The 16,697-nt window shown below is 47.3% G+C and overlaps 2 protein-coding genes across 2 annotated transcripts in view; one reads left to right on the top strand and one right to left on the bottom strand.

Moving 5' to 3' along the window:
• The first annotated feature begins 662 nt into the window (after positions 1–662).
• On the top strand, positions 663–14,380 carry SLC35A1 (solute carrier family 35 (CMP-sialic acid transporter), member A1). The gene is made up of 8 exons (XM_014964565.1): positions 663–781; positions 3,585–3,762; positions 6,253–6,412; positions 6,825–6,977; positions 8,493–8,559; positions 11,580–11,756; positions 12,540–12,674; positions 13,855–14,380. Exons 1-8 carry the CDS (start codon positions 691–693, stop codon positions 13,983–13,985), a joined length of 1,092 nt encoding a protein of 363 aa, XP_014820051.1. The 5' UTR covers positions 663–690; the 3' UTR covers positions 13,986–14,380.
• Positions 14,381–14,532: 152 nt separating this feature from the next.
• The window catches only part of RARS2 (arginyl-tRNA synthetase 2, mitochondrial), a 30,183-nt gene continuing 28,018 nt past the window's right edge, over positions 14,533–16,697 (bottom strand). The window contains exon 20 of the mRNA XM_014964564.1: positions 14,533–15,871. Coding sequence (XP_014820050.1) covers positions 15,785–15,871 — 87 coding nt within the window. The 3' untranslated portion in view covers positions 14,533–15,784. The remainder of the gene's footprint in view (positions 15,872–16,697) is intronic.

Genomic DNA, 16,697 nt, shown 5'->3' with positions numbered 1-16,697 from the left:
TCCCCCTCCCCGCAGCGGGGGCCGCTTCGTCGCCGTGGGGCCCAGGTCGCCAGAGCAACCGGGCAACCCCCCCTCAACCCGCCCCGAGCGGTGCCCCTCCGCCGGGAGCCTGTGGGGAGATGCCAGAGCCACCGCCAGAGCCCTTGGGCAAGGCGGGGGGGCTTCAAGCCCTTGGGCCAGCATGGCCAGCAGGACTAGGGAAGTGATGGTCCCCCCTGTGCTGGGCACTGGGGAGGCCCCATCTCCAGTTCTGTATACAGTTTTGGGCCCCTCACCACAAAAAAAAAAGACACTGGTCCAGAGAAGGGCAACGGAGCTGGTGGGGGGTCTGGAGAACAAGTCTGATGAGGAGAGACTGAGGGAGCTGGGGGTGTTCAGCCTGGAGAAGAGGAGGCTGAGGGGAGACCTTCTCGCGCTCTACAACTCACCGCCCCCTCAGCCCGGCCCTTCACACGCCCCCCCCGCTCCCTGTAGCACCGGGGCCGCTCGAACACACCGCCAAGCTCCCCCTTTTTTTTTTTTTTCTTCTTATTTACAGGTTAAAATCGGTAAACCCTGAGAACAAGCAGCTCCCGCCGCCGCCGGGCCCAGTCACCGCCGGGAGCGGGAAGGACAGGCCGCGCTGCGTCTCGATGGTGAGAGGAGCGGGGAGGGGCAGGCGGGACGCTCTAGGCGGCCGCGCCGCTCTCTATGGTGCGATGGGAGGAGCGGCGGGGCACGGCGGGCGGCTCCGGCCCGGCGGTCTGCGAGCTTTCCGCCGGCACCATGTCGGCTGCGAAAGGTGAGGGGACGGCGAAGCGAGGCGGCGCGGCTGGGGCGGAGGGGAAGCGTGGCGCTGGGAGGAGCGGTGCCCCTCCGCCGGGAGCCTGTGGGGAGATGCCAGAGCCACCGCCAGAGCCCTTGGGCAAGGCGGGGGGGCTTCAAGCCCTTGGGCCAGCATGGCCAGCAGGACTAGGGAAGTGATGGTCCCCCCTGTGCTGGGCACTGGGGAGGCCCCATCTCCAGTTCTGTATACAGTTTTGGGCCCCTCACCACAAAAAAAAAAGACACTGGTCCAGAGAAGGGCAACGGAGCTGGTGGGAGGGCTGGAGAACAAGTCTTATGAGGAGCGGCTGAGGGAGCTGGGGGGGTTCAGCCTGGAGAAAAGGAGGCTGAGGGGAGACCTTCTCGCTCTCTACAACTACCTGAAAGGAGGGTGTAGAGAGGTGGGGGTCAGTCTCTTCTCCCAAGGAATGAGTGATGAGACAAGAGGAAATGGCCTCAAGTTGCACCAGGGGAGGTTCAGATTGGATATTGGGAAGTGTTTCTTCACGGAAAGGGTTATTAAGCCTTGGAATGGGCTGCCCAGGGAAGTGGTTGAGGCACCATCCCTGGAGGTATTTAAAAGACGGGTTTGCATGATGCTTTAGTGACATGGTTTAGTGATGGCTTTTATCAGAGTTAGGTTGATGGTTGGACTCATTGATCTTAGAGGTCCCTTCCATCCTTGACAATTTATGATTCTAAGGTGACACCTGTCCCTCTCGCAGGCCCTGCTGGGCTCTGGGCCGCGGGCTGGGTGAGGAGGAGGAGGGGGATCCCCTGGAGGAGAAGGGGCAGGAGCTGGGGCCCTCAGCCTGTGTGGGGCTGGGTTTTGAATATTTGAATGGAACCTCTTATGTTCCAACTTGTGCCCTGTTGCCCCTCGTCAATTTCATTCGAGTGGGATTTCCTGAAGCCAGCAGAAAAAACTCTGGGAGAGAAATAACAGCTTTTTTTCCAGCTCTTTTTTTTTTTTTTTTTAAGGCTTTTTTTTCCCTTTTTTTTTGTTTAATAAGGCTTATCAGCAGAAGATACAGGTGCCCCAACTATGCTTCCCCTCTGCCCCCAGTGCTGCACCGGGACTGATGCAGACACGTGGGCCAGACTGGGGAAATACTCTGGCTGAAGACAAACTGCAAATAGCTTTTAACATAAGGCTAGAACTATGTAGTGTAGTTACTCAGTTCCTTCTCCTGTCCTGCTGCGTTTGATTTACCCAAGTTTGCCAACTGTTGCCAAATTGAAGCATTTCACAGAATCACAGAATGATGTGGGGTTGGAAGGGACCTCTGGAGATCATCTAGTCCAACCCCCAATTTATTTATTATTTTTTTTAAGAGTAGTCAATAAAGGCAAGTGTTAAATTTAGTTTTAGTTCGGCGGCACGTAGACTTAAAAATCTTAACGTGTAAAAGCAGATTGTTAATGATAATTTAGCGCCGACAGAAACGATACAAGGAAATACACTTCTGTAGAAGTTATAAAACTGGACTGGGTTAATTTTATTTCCTGTTGTTATGCCCTTGGGTTCCCACTGCCCCCCCCTCCCCCCAATCCAAACTTAATTTCAAAATGGATTACAGTTTGTAAGTCTCTTTTAAGTACTGTTAGTCCAAAAACTAATTGGCTCTACCTTTTAAAAGTGGTTACTGACGCGGGTGAGATTTTTATCTGCAAGGAAGCAGCTAATTTAAATGATTAGAGCAGCAGGAGGTATTAAGCGTACCTCGCAGAAATGTTATGCAATAGAAGACGTCGCTGGCTTGGAAGAAAAATGAACCAAAACATGGGTCCAGCTGGATTCAGCAACTCGTTCCCATATGAAATGAACAAAGTTATTACAGATCTGCCCGGAGCTTATCTCTCAGCTCATTCCCTAATCAGCAGAGGAACATAAACCAATTAAAGTAGGTTTCTTTAGGATATTCAGAATGCGAGAGATAATGGCCCCAAAGGTGCTGCTGAGTGACCAGCACCCCCCAGCAGACGCCAGAGGTAACCTGGGATAGTTCACCAGTTTGAACAACTCCCAAATTATACAGGATGGTAGTTAGTCCAGGGCAAAACTGTGACAAGAATTGCTGCTGTTGGAGGAGGACAGGGGCAGGGAATTCCGAGGGGGTAACACAGGTGGTACATAGTCCTTCCCTGGTTTGATTTATGGAATAGCCATACCCTCAGTGTTTTCTACAGAGAATTATTTTTTGAGAAAGCCCTTACTGTGACGTGCCTTCACCGTTCTAAGCAAAACTCTTTTCTCTTCCTAACTAAGGTGGAAAATAAGGGTGAAGGAAATGCTGCATTATTTATGAAGATGTGATACAGTGATGCCCTTCTTTGCTGATGCTGAACTTTTCCTCTCTCCCTTTGCCTTATGAGTCTGCCATGGCTGTGTCAGACCCCAGTGCACGACCTGGAGAGGATCAGCTGCTGTTTCAGAGCGAGCACTTACTGTCAGCTGAAGAGCAGGAAAGCACAGAAGGACCTTTTGATTACTATTAGATAAATATTAAGCCTATGATTAGATTTTCTAGAATGAAGGGTGGTTATGAGGGCAAGAGGACGTCATATTTTCAAACACCTGGAGGTCCAATACAGGTTTCTTTGAGAAGAGACTCAAAAATTTAACTTTAACTTCTTACAGTGATCATTTCCCAACATCGTATGCTGCCAGGGTGGTATTTGATACAGTCCTCTGGCTGTATCAGGACAACCTGCTTCAGTTCTTAAATTAAAATGAAGGGTGCACTGAGTCCTCTCTCCTCATCTTTGTTTTCCTGCAGAAAATGTCAGCCTGCCGTTCAAGCTGTACTGCCTGACGGTGATGACCCTGGTTGCCGCCACGTACACGGTGGCGTTGCGGTACACAAGGACGGTGGAGACCGAGCTCTACTTCTCCACCACGGCTGTGTGCGTCACGGAAGTCATCAAGCTGTTCTTGAGCGTGGGCATCTTGGCTAAGTGAGTATGGAACGCTAAGAGGTAGTTTGAAAATGAATCCCAGCTTCTGACCTCGGAGTCGGAAGAGAAACCTGGAGCACTGGGTCCAGTTCTGGGCTCCCCAGTTCAAGAAGGACAGGGAACTGCTGGAGAGGGGACAGCAGAGGGCTACAGAGATGATGAGGGGCCTGGAGCATCTCTCTGATGAGGAAAGGCTGAGGGACTTGGGTCTTTTTAGTCTCGAGAAGAGAAGGCTGAGGGGGGATCTGATCAAGGCCTATAAATACTGAAAGGGTGGGTGTCAGGAGGATGGGGCCAGTCTTTTTTCAGGGGTGCCCAGGGACAGGACAAGAGGAAATGGGCACAAACTTGAACATAAGAAGTTCCACCTAAACATGAGGAGGAACTTCTTTACTTGAGGGTGGCAGAGCCCTGGAAGAGGCTGCCCAGGGAGGTGGTGGAGTCTCCTTCTCTGGAGACATTCCAAACCCACCTGGACACGTTCCTGTGCAACCTGCTCTGGGTGGACCTGCTCTGGCAGGGGGTTGGACTGGATGATCTCCAGAGGTCCCTTCCAACCCCAGATCATGCTGTCATTCTGTGGGTCTCAGACGCTGAAGCACAGAGCCATTGAGTGTGGGTTAGAGCTTGTGAGTCCTCCTCAACTGAAACTGGTTTGTAAACACCACAATGTTCAGGTGTGTCCTTTCTACATATTTTCTGGGTTTGTGTGCTTTGGAATAGGTTCAAAATGTCAGCGTGGATTATTTGCGATGGTTTGGGTCTTGACAATAGTGGTGCAGATGAAAGCTGGACTGTGAGCCACCTTCTGCTGAGTTACATAAAACTGTAATGTTCCTACTCATAAATTTTCCCAAATGATGTTACAGACAGATGTTTTGCTCTCTCTTGACCTGGGGAATCGAAGCTGAAAGGCTGTGTGCTCAGGAAATACTAGAGTTTCTGTGACCCCAGCCTGCTGCTAGGAGCTAGAACTTCAGTCCACACGAGAACATCTGAAGTCAGGAGGCCATCAGTCTGTTGACTTTCCTTTCAGCTTCCCTGGGCTTCATCCTTCCTTGAAAGAATCTTTATATTCTGGACTTTTCCAAAGCCCAGTTCTTACTCTTGTGGTAGAATTCATTCTTTTAGTGTCTCTCCTATCTCTCTGTAGCAACTATTGTAAGTTTCTTTTTGGATATCACTATGCTTGAGTGTAATCAGCAAAATTTGCCAATTTCCTAGTAATCTCCCACTTTAGATCATATGTGAATACTCTGAACAATAAAAATTCCAGCAGTGATTCCTTTACAGCTTCTTCCAGTTTTAAAGTTCCAGCCAATTTCACAGAATGGTTGGAGTTGGAAGGGACCTTCAAGATCATCCAGTTCCAACCCCCTGCCTTGGGCAGGGACACCTCCCACCAGACCAGGTTGCTCCAAGCCCCATCCAGCCTGGCCTTGAACCCCTCCAGGGATGGGGCAGCCACAGCTTCTCTGGGCAACCTGGGCCAGGCTCTCACCACCCTCACACTGAAGAATTTCTATCCAGTATCTAATCTAAATCTCCTCTCTTTTTAGAATTTGTTTGCTTCCACATTCTTATGCTGTGCCTTCCCTGTGTTTACTTTTAACGTTTCTTTTGGAAGGGGCACTGAATGGATGAATGTAAAAAGATTGTCTTTCGAAAGAGGAGTTTATGATAGTTTAAGCTGTGTTAATTGTTTATTCAACTGTACTCTCAACATCTCATATTTATTTAAAGTCCAGTTCATCGCCTGGTAGTTACATTGTCTGCATTGTTAGATGGTACATAATTAATTGGCAACGGATGAAGAAAAATAGAGCTGATTTGCAAACTCCAGGTTTAACATCCGCTTTTCTAACAAACGCGTGTTTCTGTTGCAGAACTGGTTGTTATTAGTATCACCCATTCAGACCTTTGAAGAAAACACCATGGTTTTTTAAATCAAATCTAGGCCAACCTCAGTAATTTGAGCCAGATGATATTTTATTTTCTGATTTGGCTTTGGAGTTGTACATCTTGGGGCACCTTATTGTCCCTTCTCAGCTATACACAGAGACTTGCTTGAGAAGCAGCCTTGAGTAAGCAAGAAATGTCAGACTGATGTAGAAATGAGAAGGGAGAACTAGCAGAAGGCAGCTGTAAAGAAGGGGACCATAAAAGGGGACACACCCCTGAGGAGAGCCCTCTGTCCCCCTGCCTGTGCACTCAGGAACTTGTTCCACTGTTTACAGTGTTGGCGGTGGTTGTTTAACCTGTTACACATTAATGTATCTCACCTCCTGATTCCACAATGTCTTCTTTGCCCTCAGGGGTTTCCACTTGTTGATAACTCACTGGTTTATCCCCAGTTAACTTTTCTTCAGTGAGCAGAAGGTGCAACTGAGTGTTGAGAACAAATTATCAGCCATTCAAGGGATTCATTGGTTTGATTTCTGTTTTCAAATAAAATAGAGCCCTCGGTGATATTACTGTTTTGTTTTGCAGAGAAACTGGGAGTCTGGCAAGGTTAATAACATCTTTAAAAGAAAATGTATTCGGAAGTCCTAAAGAATTGCTGAAATTAAGTGTCCCGTCTTTGGTGTACGCCATCCAAAACAACATGGCCTTTGTGGCTCTTAGCAACTTGGATGCAGCAGTCTACCAGGTAACACACGGCTTTGTCAGCAACTCAGCTGTAAATGCAGTTCTCTGTGCTGCTCCCCGAGTCCTGTGCTGGGTGTGTGTCTGCTCTCGTTAGCCTCGCTGTTAAAAGCCTAATGATGCTTTGGATATATTATCAGGGGGGTTGGAACTCAATGATCTTTAAGGTCCCTTCCAACCCAAACTATTGTATGATTCTGTGATATTCAGAGCTTAGTCTGTGGCAGAGCTCTGGATTTCTGAGCTGACCCGCTCACTGCTAGAGGCACTTCACCTTCTCTTTGCTGTAATCAGCGACGGTACGAAAACCCAATCCTCAACAAGGATAAATTTTTGTCATTCTGTAGTTGAATTCTCTGTTTTCGGAGGAGTTAATAAAACCACATCCTCTCTGCTTCTGTGCCCGTCTCCTTCAGGTGACGTACCAGCTGAAGATCCCTTGTACAGCTTTGTGTACAGTCCTAATGCTGAACCGCACCCTCAGCAAGCTGCAGTGGTTCTCTGTCTTCATGCTGTGTGGTGGTGTCACCCTTGTCCAGTGGAAGCCTGCTCAGGCCACCAAAGTCCAGGTAAGAGTTTACATTTTGCCGCTTCACAATGAAGAATAAAGTGCCTTCTACTTTGTATTTCACTCAACAGCAGAATGAATCACAGAATGATCTGGTTGGAGATCATCTAGTCCAACCCCCTGCACCCAGAGCAGGTTGCACAGGAACGTGTCCAGGTGGGTTTGGAATGTCTCCAGAGAAGGAGACTCCACCACCTCTCTGGGCAGCCTCTGCCAGGGCTCTGCCACCCTCAAGTAAAGAAGTTCCTCCTCATGTTTAGGTGGAACTTCTTATGTTCAAGTTTGTGCCCATTTCCTCTTGTCCTGTCACTGGGCACCACTGAAAATAGACTGGCCCCATCCTCCTGACACCCACCCTTTAAGTATTTATAGTCCTTGATCAGATTCCCCCTCAGCCTTCTCTTCTCCAGACTAAAAAGACCCAAGTCCCTCAGCCTTTCCTCATCAGAGAGATGCTCCAGGCCCCTCATCATCTCTGTAGCCCTCTGCTGTCCCTTTTCCAGCAGTTCCCTGTCCTTCTTGAACTGGGGAGCCCAGGATTGTACCCAGTGCTCCAGATGGGGCCTCCCCAGGGCAGAGCAGAGGGGCAGGATGACCTCCCTTGGCCTGCTGGTCACACTCTTCCTGATGCACCCCAGAATGGCCTTCTTGGCCACCAGGGCCCATTCCTGGCTCATGGGCATCCTGTTGACCACCAGGACTCCCAGGTCTTTTTCCTCAGAGCTGCTCTCCAGCAGGTTACCCCCAACCCATACTGGTGCAGGGGGTTGTTCCTCCCCGGGTGCAGCACCCCAGCCCCACAGCAGGTGATGTCTTTGGTGTTCCATACAGCAGTGCCCGTTTTCTGTTCCCAGACACTTCATCTCCAGCATGAGCACTAGTTTGATCATCCACCCTCACGTTCATTGCGTACCAGTTCAGGCAGGCTTGCGGTATTGCTCCAGCCTCGCTTGTTGGAAAGGCACTTGATTGCTACAATTAGTATTAATTACCACAGTCTAACACACCGTCATAGGAGTATCTGAGTAATATAGTGTTTCCAGCAGTTGGCCCTGGTGTCCTTGTAATTGTTGGAGCGGAGAACTTGGAATCCAAGCGCTTGATGGAATTAGGAGTGAAACTCCAGTGCTTTGTGGGTGTGGGTTCCTCGCTTCAACACACCCTTCGGAGGCGCTGACCTAATCCTGTGCTTGGAGGAAACAAGTGGCTTCTGTTCCTTAGGTCTTCGTTGCTGCTCAGGAGTGTTAGTGGGAAGGGCAGGTCACTCAACTGGGAATACTGGCCACAGCTGGTGGTGCGGATGGTGCCTCTGAGCACCACAGGGGTTGGGAAGAGACACACGGAAGGTGGAAGCTGCACCGAGCCCACCTGAGGGGCAGCTCTCGCTCAGCAAGTACACTTTATACCGGAATAAAATGCTAATAATTTTGCTGTACTTAACGAAGTATCTCTGGAATTGATTGTTGTACGTGACTGAAGTGGTGCTTCCTTGTGAAAGTGACGGTTGGTGTTGCAGGTGGAGCAGAATCCATGGCTGGGGTTTGGAGCCATCGCTGCTGCTGTGCTGTGTTCAGGATTTGCAGGTAGGGTGTTATTGCCACACGCTGGTCACATCTAAAGGACTGGAGAACTCATGATGTTTAAAACAGAACGTTCAACATTAGTTAACTAACTGTCTTTGTTGATTATAAGATCAAAAAAGGACTTCATCTCCTCTGCCCATAATTACCTTCTACTCGCAGTGATGATGAGAGATTCATGACATGACTCCTCCAGTTGTCAAGCCGATGACTGGGAGTGTGTACTATTGGTTTTATTTCCATGATGTAACTTAGAAGGCTGGTTTGCAACTGGAAGTGTCTTTCAAATGCTCAGAATAGTATTGTGGGAAGCATCCAGAACAACTCGCTCAGTACAATTAATTAATAGACACAGATTTTATAAAGTTGGCTTTACAGTGAATAGCTCCCTTAACTCTTATGCAGGCTCAGCCCTGAAATCCAAATTACCATAGTCCTGTAGGTGGTAAATCTAACTGAGATGCAGAGGGAGCATAAGGAAGGCAGAGAGGAGGATGAGGAGCAGGAAGCCTTGATAAACTCTGAAGGATTTTCAGTAATGGGGGTGGTTTTGGTGGGTTTTGTTGTTGTTTTGGTTTTTTTGTTTGTTGGTTTGGTTTTTTGTTGTTGTTCTTTTTTTTTACAAACAGCATTTCCCTTCAGAGTAGTTTTTCTCTGGCTTCTGCAGCAGGAGACCAGAACTGGAGGACAAGTGAGCTGGTGCTAAAAAATAAGGAAATGCAAATTGCTACTTAATTTGAAACTTGGCTCACGGCAGCCTATTTTCCTGCCTGTAAACTGGATTCTTCCCCCTCCCTCTGTAAGAAAACAAGGTACTATCACTCGCCTCTAGCACCATCCAATCCTGCAGGAATGAATCTTGTGCTGTGCATACTCACTTGGTGCTCTTGGAAAACATTCTGGCTGGCAGGAGGGAAAAGGAGGGGGGTGTCCTTCTTGTTTGGTGTCTTTTCAGTGAAAAGGGCACTTTGAAGCAGAAATATTAAATAAAGATTGCGTAGAGCTCAGTCAGCTTTTCCTGGGAGGTTAGAAATTTCCTCATTTCAATAGATGCTCCCAAGCCACGAGACAAAGTAGAGCATCCCCAGCCAAGCCTTCAGTCTCCTGAAGCTCTCCAGCTTTTTGAGATAATGTGAGGACATCGCTGTGCTTCTAACGGTCTGCAAACTCTAAGCATGCAAAGTGTTGATTCAGGTGGCTCGAGAGGGTTTAGACACACAGGGCTTTCTTCTCCTGCAGCCAGGAGGACAGAGCATTCCATCCCTGGAGCTCCTTGTGCCCTTGGAGCTTTACATGTCAAAAACATAAGTCCTGTGCAAACTTCTTCCTTCCCCCGCCCACATGAAGAAGTTGTTTTGGCATTAAACCTTCAGTTGCTGGACTAACCACGTTAAGTGTTTTATATTCTTCCAGCAAAGTCAAAAAAATTACGTGGTTTTGTTCCTGGGAGTTGGAAAAAAGTTTTTTCTTCAAACTGCTGATCCTGTGGTCATTTCCAAGTACCCAAGGGCCCAACAACGCTTATAAATATATAATGGCAGCTTCTCTGTGACTCGAAACAGTACTGAAGAATAATTTCTCCTAAAGAGCACCCATTTTTTCTTTCATCCTGCCTAGTGGAGTGTTTTTTGTGCATTTTCAGGAATCTGAAAGCATAATTTTATTGGCTCCCTTGGTTTATCAAGTTTCTTGTTCATAAAATTGAGAAGTCAGCTTTGTGCTCGAGCCATGTTTCTGGGAAGTTGGTTACATCTGGTTGTGCTCTGTGAAAATTGGAGAGCAATTCCCATGGGTTCTTTTAATCACTGCTGTCGTCAATAGGACTGGGGTTTTGTTGATATTGTTCTTTAGGCTTTGAAAAGGTGTATTGGTATGAGGTAAAATCAAGCAAGGGAATTCAACTTATTATTTGAGCCCCTGAAATATAAATCTCTTCTCTGATTTATTCACCATAAATATTCCATATGCTGTATTAAATTATAAATTGCATTTTTCATGAATAAAAGAGTAGCAAAGACTTTCCTTGAAGCCAAGGCTGGGATTTCAGGAGGAGGAGCATGTTCTTTGGGCTTCTGACCCGCAGGTCTTCTCTCTGTGCTGTCTGTGTCAGGTCCATATAGTTTTATCAGATGAGAGATCTTGGGTGACGTTAACCAGCAACAAGGGCTCACTCAGTAGGACTCACACCAGGAAGTCCCAGAAGGGGCTGAGAAGATCCTGCCAAGTGTTGTCTGTGTTTTGAAATGGGGAGGAAATGCCAGAGATGAGCAGAGTCCTGGCGTGGGAGCCATGGTTAGAAAGGCAGGGATGGCTTTGTCCAATGTTGGCCTTTTTCAGCCCAACACGCGCCTCCCGAGTAGAATACCGAAGTATTTGGGGAATTTCAGTAATGCCAGGCATAAAAGTAACGCTCATCAGCGTGGGGCTGTGAACAAGAGCTTCAGATTGAAATTAATTCTGCTTCCTCAAATGCAATCTGGAGTTTCAGTCAGCAGAAGGCACGGGTTTTGATGTGCTCTTGCAATCCCCTGGAGCTGTGGTTTGAGCACTCTGCCAAGTGCTCTGCTTCCGAGGAATTTTCAGTCTCACTCTGAGGTAATATAGTTCCCACCCCTGTTTTTTATTTTTTCCTGCTCAGTATCCCAGTGGAGGGAGGAAAAGAGTTTTACATCATACGAACATACATAAATAGTGTCCTGGGGATAAAATACCCGATGCCAAGGGGAGAGGAGTGAAGCCGGTCCAATCAAACAGAAACGAGGAGTCGTTTCAACTGTCAATAAGGTTCATTGTTAAAACGACTGTAAGAGAAATCAAATGTGTTTTTGATGTCCTGGAAGACAGGCATCACCAGGATGTGGGTTTTGGGCCTTCTGCATTAAGAACTTCTGTGAAACAAACCAGTCTGTAGGACAAGATGATCCCAGTAGCCTTGTCTGGCTGTAAAACACTGTGAACCATGAATCGTTAAGGGCGACACTTCATCTCACTGAAACCTTTCCTAGTTTTATTTTTTTTTTTAGGAGTTTATTTTGAGAAGGTCTTAAAGAGTTCGGATACTTCCTTGTGGGTGAGGAACATTCAGATGTACTTATCTGGGATTGTGGTGACTTTATTTGGTGTGTACATGTCAGACGGAGCCCAAGTTCTGGAGAAAGGCTTCTTCTATGGCTACACACACTACGTCTGGTTTGTCATCTGTGAGTATCTTGTGGAAGCTTCTAGGGTCTTGTTACATGGGTTTGCTTTTTAATTGTGATATAACTGATTGCATGACACTACAAATTCACCCTGACCCACTCTTCCTTACTGTATTTTGAGGGGTTTTATTTTAAAGTATCATTATCTTGGAAATTATTCATAAAATCATAGAATGGTTTGGGTTGGAAGGGACCTTAAAGATCATTGAGTTCCAACCCCCCTGCCCTGGGCAGGGACACCTCCCACCAGACCAGGTTGCTCAAGCCCCATCCAGCCTGGCCTTGAACCCCTCCAGGGATGGGGCAGCCACAGCTTCTCTGGGCAACCTGTTCCGGTGTCTCACCACCCTCAGTGTAAAGAATTTCTTCCTAGTATCTAATCTAAATCTCCCCTCTTTCAATTTAAAACCATTACCCCTCGTCCTATGGCTCCCCTCCCTGATCACAAGTCCCTCCCCATCTCTCCTGGAGCCCTCTTTAGGGACTGGAAGGGTCTCTAAAGTCTCCCCAGAGCCTTCTCTTCTCCAGGCTGAACACCCCCAACTCCCTCAGCCTGTCCTCACAGCAGAGGGGCTCCAGCCCCCTGAGCATCTTCATGGCCTCCTCTGGACCTGCTCCAACAGGTCCATGTCTTTATGTTGGGGGGCTCCCGAGCTGGACACAGTACTGCAGGTGGGGGTTTCACAAGAAGAGAGGGGCAGTTCAATTGAAACCTGTGCTGAAACAGCAGCATAAATGAGTGATTAGTGAGTAGATTATTGTTCTGTTGTATCTGCTTTCCAGTTCTGGCCAGCGTAGGCGGCCTCTACACCTCGGTGGTTGTTAAGTACACAGATAACATTATGAAAGGCTTCTCTGCGGCGGCAGCCATTGTTCTTTCTACTGTGGCCTCAGTCATCCTCTTTGGCCTCCAGATAAGTAAGTGCCTTTTTTTTTTTCCCCTTTGATTTGACCGTCCACACGCGTTCCCCCCTGGTTGTACCCAGTCCATGCCAAAGCCATCAGTTATGTCTCCTGGAGTTTTAACCCCCGGACTCCTGCGCAGTGATGCATTGTCCCTCCTGTGCTACACAAGGAGCCTGATGATCCTCTGCTTTTGGGCGTGAATCCCTTTCTGCTGTGGGTTTGGTGTGTGATGCAGCAGTTCACCTGAGGCTGCTGTTGAGAAGTCATCATTTTGTGTTAGTTTTGGTACAGCCAGTGCCAGATTAATTCCTCAGCTATTTCTGGAAGGGCTTTACGTGTCCTTGCAGCTGTCTTGACTTCTATCTTCCCTGTTTGTGGTGGCCAACACCACAGGAGAGCCAGTCAAACAGCTGGGGAGGGGTGTGACTGATGCGGTGAAGATTTCTGAGAGGAAACGGCAGATCCCTTTGGGCTGTTCTGCAACAGCAAAGGACTCAGTTCTGGGTCTGATACTGCACCCAGGAGCTCCTGCTCAGTCCTTCACTCTTCAGTTTGGGCTATTTTTTACTTTCCTGCCATAATCCAAAGATGGGATGGTGGAAAAATGAGCTTTTTGATGTGGCGTTAGTGAGACGAAATTTAAAGAGCAAATAATCAGTGCTTGGCTGAAAAAGAGATGAAAAACCACAGCTAGTTTAAAAACTCACAAGAAATGTTCTGGGCAGAAGATTTTCTTGGTGCTTGACACAAATCAAACCCAAACTGGTGATCTTTCTGTGAAAGCCTCATTAATAGCTTTTCTTAACCCTGCCTAGAAGCGGAAAGGCAAACAAAGTGTGTTACTGGGGGCTGCTCTATCCCATCCACGGTGTCGTTAGCGTTAAGTCTGTTGTAGAATAAGCCTGTCGGGTGGCATCTGGAACTCCAGGAGATGTTTCACACTTGCTTTTCTGACCGTGTTCTTGCTGATATGAGACTAATTGAAACGGTGTGGGGACTGTAAACGCTCGAGAGTTTTCTCAGTGACAGAGGATGTCTAGATCCTGCGAATTATTAACAGCTTCTTGTCCTCTTTAGTTTCAAGTAGCTTTAATACTGTCATTCAGGTATCACCATAACTTACATGGCTTAGTCTTCTGGAGGTTTCTTCTTATACAGAGATCTTTATTTAAACTGTTTTGTGTCCTTTCAGCCGTTACCTTCTTCCTGGGTGCTCTCCTGGTGTGTGTTTCTATTTACCTCTACGGGTTACCTCGGCAAGACACCACAAAAATCCAGCCAGCAGAGACCAAGAGCTCAAAAGAGGGACTTGCTACTGTGTGACGCCGTCGGTAAAAATGGACTTTAAAAAAAACACAAATGCATTTTTTAAAAATTAGCCTTAAGCTAGTCATGAAGTGGTTTAAGTGGGATAAGCTAAAAGCAGAAGTTAGTTCTGTTTTGACACGTGGAGTTTCCAGTGGCTGATGCTGAGGCTGCGTTACGGCCGAGGAGCTGGACGGGCATTTTATGGAAGGTTTTCTTCATCCACATGGGACAATGAAGAGCCCCTTACACAAGGAAAGCAGAATGAAGGAACTGAACACTCAATTGTATATAATGTACATAACGGAGGGGGAAAGTGGTTCTTTGTGTACTTGATAAACTGTCTTGCCCTTTGAGGGCAGAAATGCCCAAAAGCTTCATAAAAATACATTAAAAAAGAGCAATTACTGCCAGCATTTTCTCTTAAGCTAGTTAACAATTGCAGTTTGATCGACGACAGGAAAAGTTTCTCTTCTAGGTGATATATATGAGATGACTGAGTCCTTCTCTAGTGTTTTTATGATGAATTAATAGTATTTTTTTCCCTCCGCGTTATCGAGCCTTGTGTGTCCTGACACAACTCCACCAGGAGCATCGGTGCTTCAGGCATCACTTCACCTGGCAGCGATTAGAAGCAGCACTTGCTCTTTGGTTTAAAGAGTCAGGGTGGGAGACTGGTGGTTCTCTGTTGCAGATTTCACTTTTCAAATGTTTTTTATCCCTGCTGTAGCTGGTAGAGGACTCTTTTATTCTATTCTTTGTGTTTTGCCAAACCCCAGTCGTACAGGGGGGGCAGGGAAGGTTCACATGTCGTCTTGTATCTCTGGCTTAAGTACAAATGAGGCAACACAAAGTGTCGGGCGAGAAGATTTTTATCTGTATGTTTTACCTCTAAAACTTTTTGTGCATAAGAGGGTGATGCTTGAAAAGAGTTCCTGTAACGCTTTTTAGGCTTTAATTTCATTTATGAGTGCCAACTGTTTTATTTCAACCTCATTTTCTAAGGCCTCACTCAGTTCAGCCCTTCTAGAAACTGCGACTCTGCATTGAGGGAAAACTCTGGTGCTTTGGGCAACTCGTTTACATTCAAAGTGGAGTCAAAACCATGACTGAGTTTATCTCCTGGTTAGATTCCTTTAGATGTGGATTAACCAGCTGGGTTTTATGTGGAAGTGGGGCGTGTTAAACCCAGCAGTAAGGATGTCCCACCTCTCTGCAGCTGTGTGATGGCTCAGGGACACCCAACGCTGCCACGTCTGACGGAGGGAGCGCCCCAGGTCCTGTTCCACCATCCGGGTGGCAAACCCTCTTGTCCCTGCTCACCACACCGCTGTGAGGGAGGAACAGGATGTGACAGCGTTGGCAGCTGGCCTTGGCTAGTACAGTACTACACACAGGGAAAAGAAAACACCTCTCTGGCGTGGTCTGACTGGGTTTGTTACAGCCTTGAGCCCGCCTGTAGCTGTTGGGCCATTAGGGCCTAAGCACACAATGGCAACTACAGAAGGGGAGAAGAACTATGATCACTCAGAGCAGTATACAGCTAACACCACTTCCTCTGCCAAAAGGACTTTGTATTTGCAAAGGTAATAGAGAAGGGTTCTCTTTTATGGGAAGACACTAATCTACTTGGCATTTAAGTTCATTGTTCCTACCAAGTGCTGGGAGCAAGGGCTTGGCCTCCCCCAGTGGCTGTGCTGTAGCGTACGAACCTCCGAGGAGCCACCACACGCAGGAAAGTATTTAATTTCTCTTGGGGGGGAAAAAAAAAAAGTCCTTTTTCTAAGAGATGTGTCTTTACATCGCATCCAGCCTCGTCACATTTGAGTTACAGGTGTAATGCCAAGGAGTTTCATGCCGTTGGCTAGAACCGAGCGTGCGGCTTGGAAGAGACAGAGCCTTGCCTGGAAGAGAGGAACAGCCATCAGCTTACGGGGGTGTACAGTCTCAGGACAGCAGTTTGGAGCAGCCTGTCAAAGGTGGGAAACACCCTGCACATCCCCTGTCCCCGCTGGGATGCGGTGACACACACACGGTGTGAGTATTGAGCCACACACCCGGTGCTGGCAGAATTCCCCACCTATTGCAGTGTCACCAGAGGGACACCTGTGTCAATGAAGGGAAGCTGGAAAGCCCAGTCTAGTGCCCTCAGGGCAGAGCAACCAGAGGAGACACCCAGAAGAGCCAGTAATGACTAAAAAGTGAAAGTCTTTCAGCCCCACAGGCTGCTACAGCCTGAGGGTGCTGCTGGAATCCCTCTTCTCCTGCCTTAGTTGGGGGCTTTCAAACAACCATGGGCTGCTTATTTGAAAATGTCACTCCTCCTTGTCAGTGTCACACAGCTGGCTCTTTGCGAAGGGCTCTATCAGCCTTGCTCACAGAAATAGTTCCTGCAAGCTGTCACAGTTTAAGATAGTTAGAATTACTTTTTTTTTTTTTTTTTTTACAAATAAAATAAACAAAATTTTTCTTTGGAGTGAAAAATACTCATGCCGGATCAAAGTACATTAAAACTACATTTCCTACAAAAAAGAAATGGGAAATAGGGCACTGCTTGAAGGACAGAAATGAACCCTGCCATATAATGTAAGTGTACTACTCTAGTATTATTTTAAATCTTTCAAATCTCATCCAAAAAAAGGAGAAAAAAATCAGTTCACTAGAAATGTGTATAAAATACAGTAGTATATAGGGCTTGTGGACAGTTAAAGTATAGAAACCATTTTCGGC

The sequence above is a fragment of the Calidris pugnax genome, unplaced genomic scaffold, assembly GCF_001431845.1.
Source record: "Calidris pugnax isolate Ruff unplaced genomic scaffold, ASM143184v1 scaffold219, whole genome shotgun sequence".
NCBI classification, from domain to species: domain Eukaryota; kingdom Metazoa; phylum Chordata; class Aves; order Charadriiformes; family Scolopacidae; genus Calidris; species Calidris pugnax.
The sequence above is the reverse complement of the archived record's forward strand: the minus strand, read 5'-3'. Positions and strand labels throughout refer to the sequence as shown.

What these genes read in the sequence shown, in the direction of transcription:
- SLC35A1 (XM_014964565.1), top strand. Translation starts at nt 691, where the DNA reads ATGGTGCGATGGGAGGAGCGGCGGGGCACGGCGGGCGGCTCCGGCCCG. An exon ending in GCTGTGTTCAGGATTTGCAG is followed by an intron (nt 8,560 to 11,579) that starts GTAGGGTGTTAT and finishes TTTTTTTTTTAG; the next exon opens with GAGTTTATTTTGAGAAGGTC. An exon ending in CTACGTCTGGTTTGTCATCT is followed by an intron (nt 11,757 to 12,539) that starts GTGAGTATCTTG and finishes TCTGCTTTCCAG; the next exon opens with TTCTGGCCAGCGTAGGCGGC.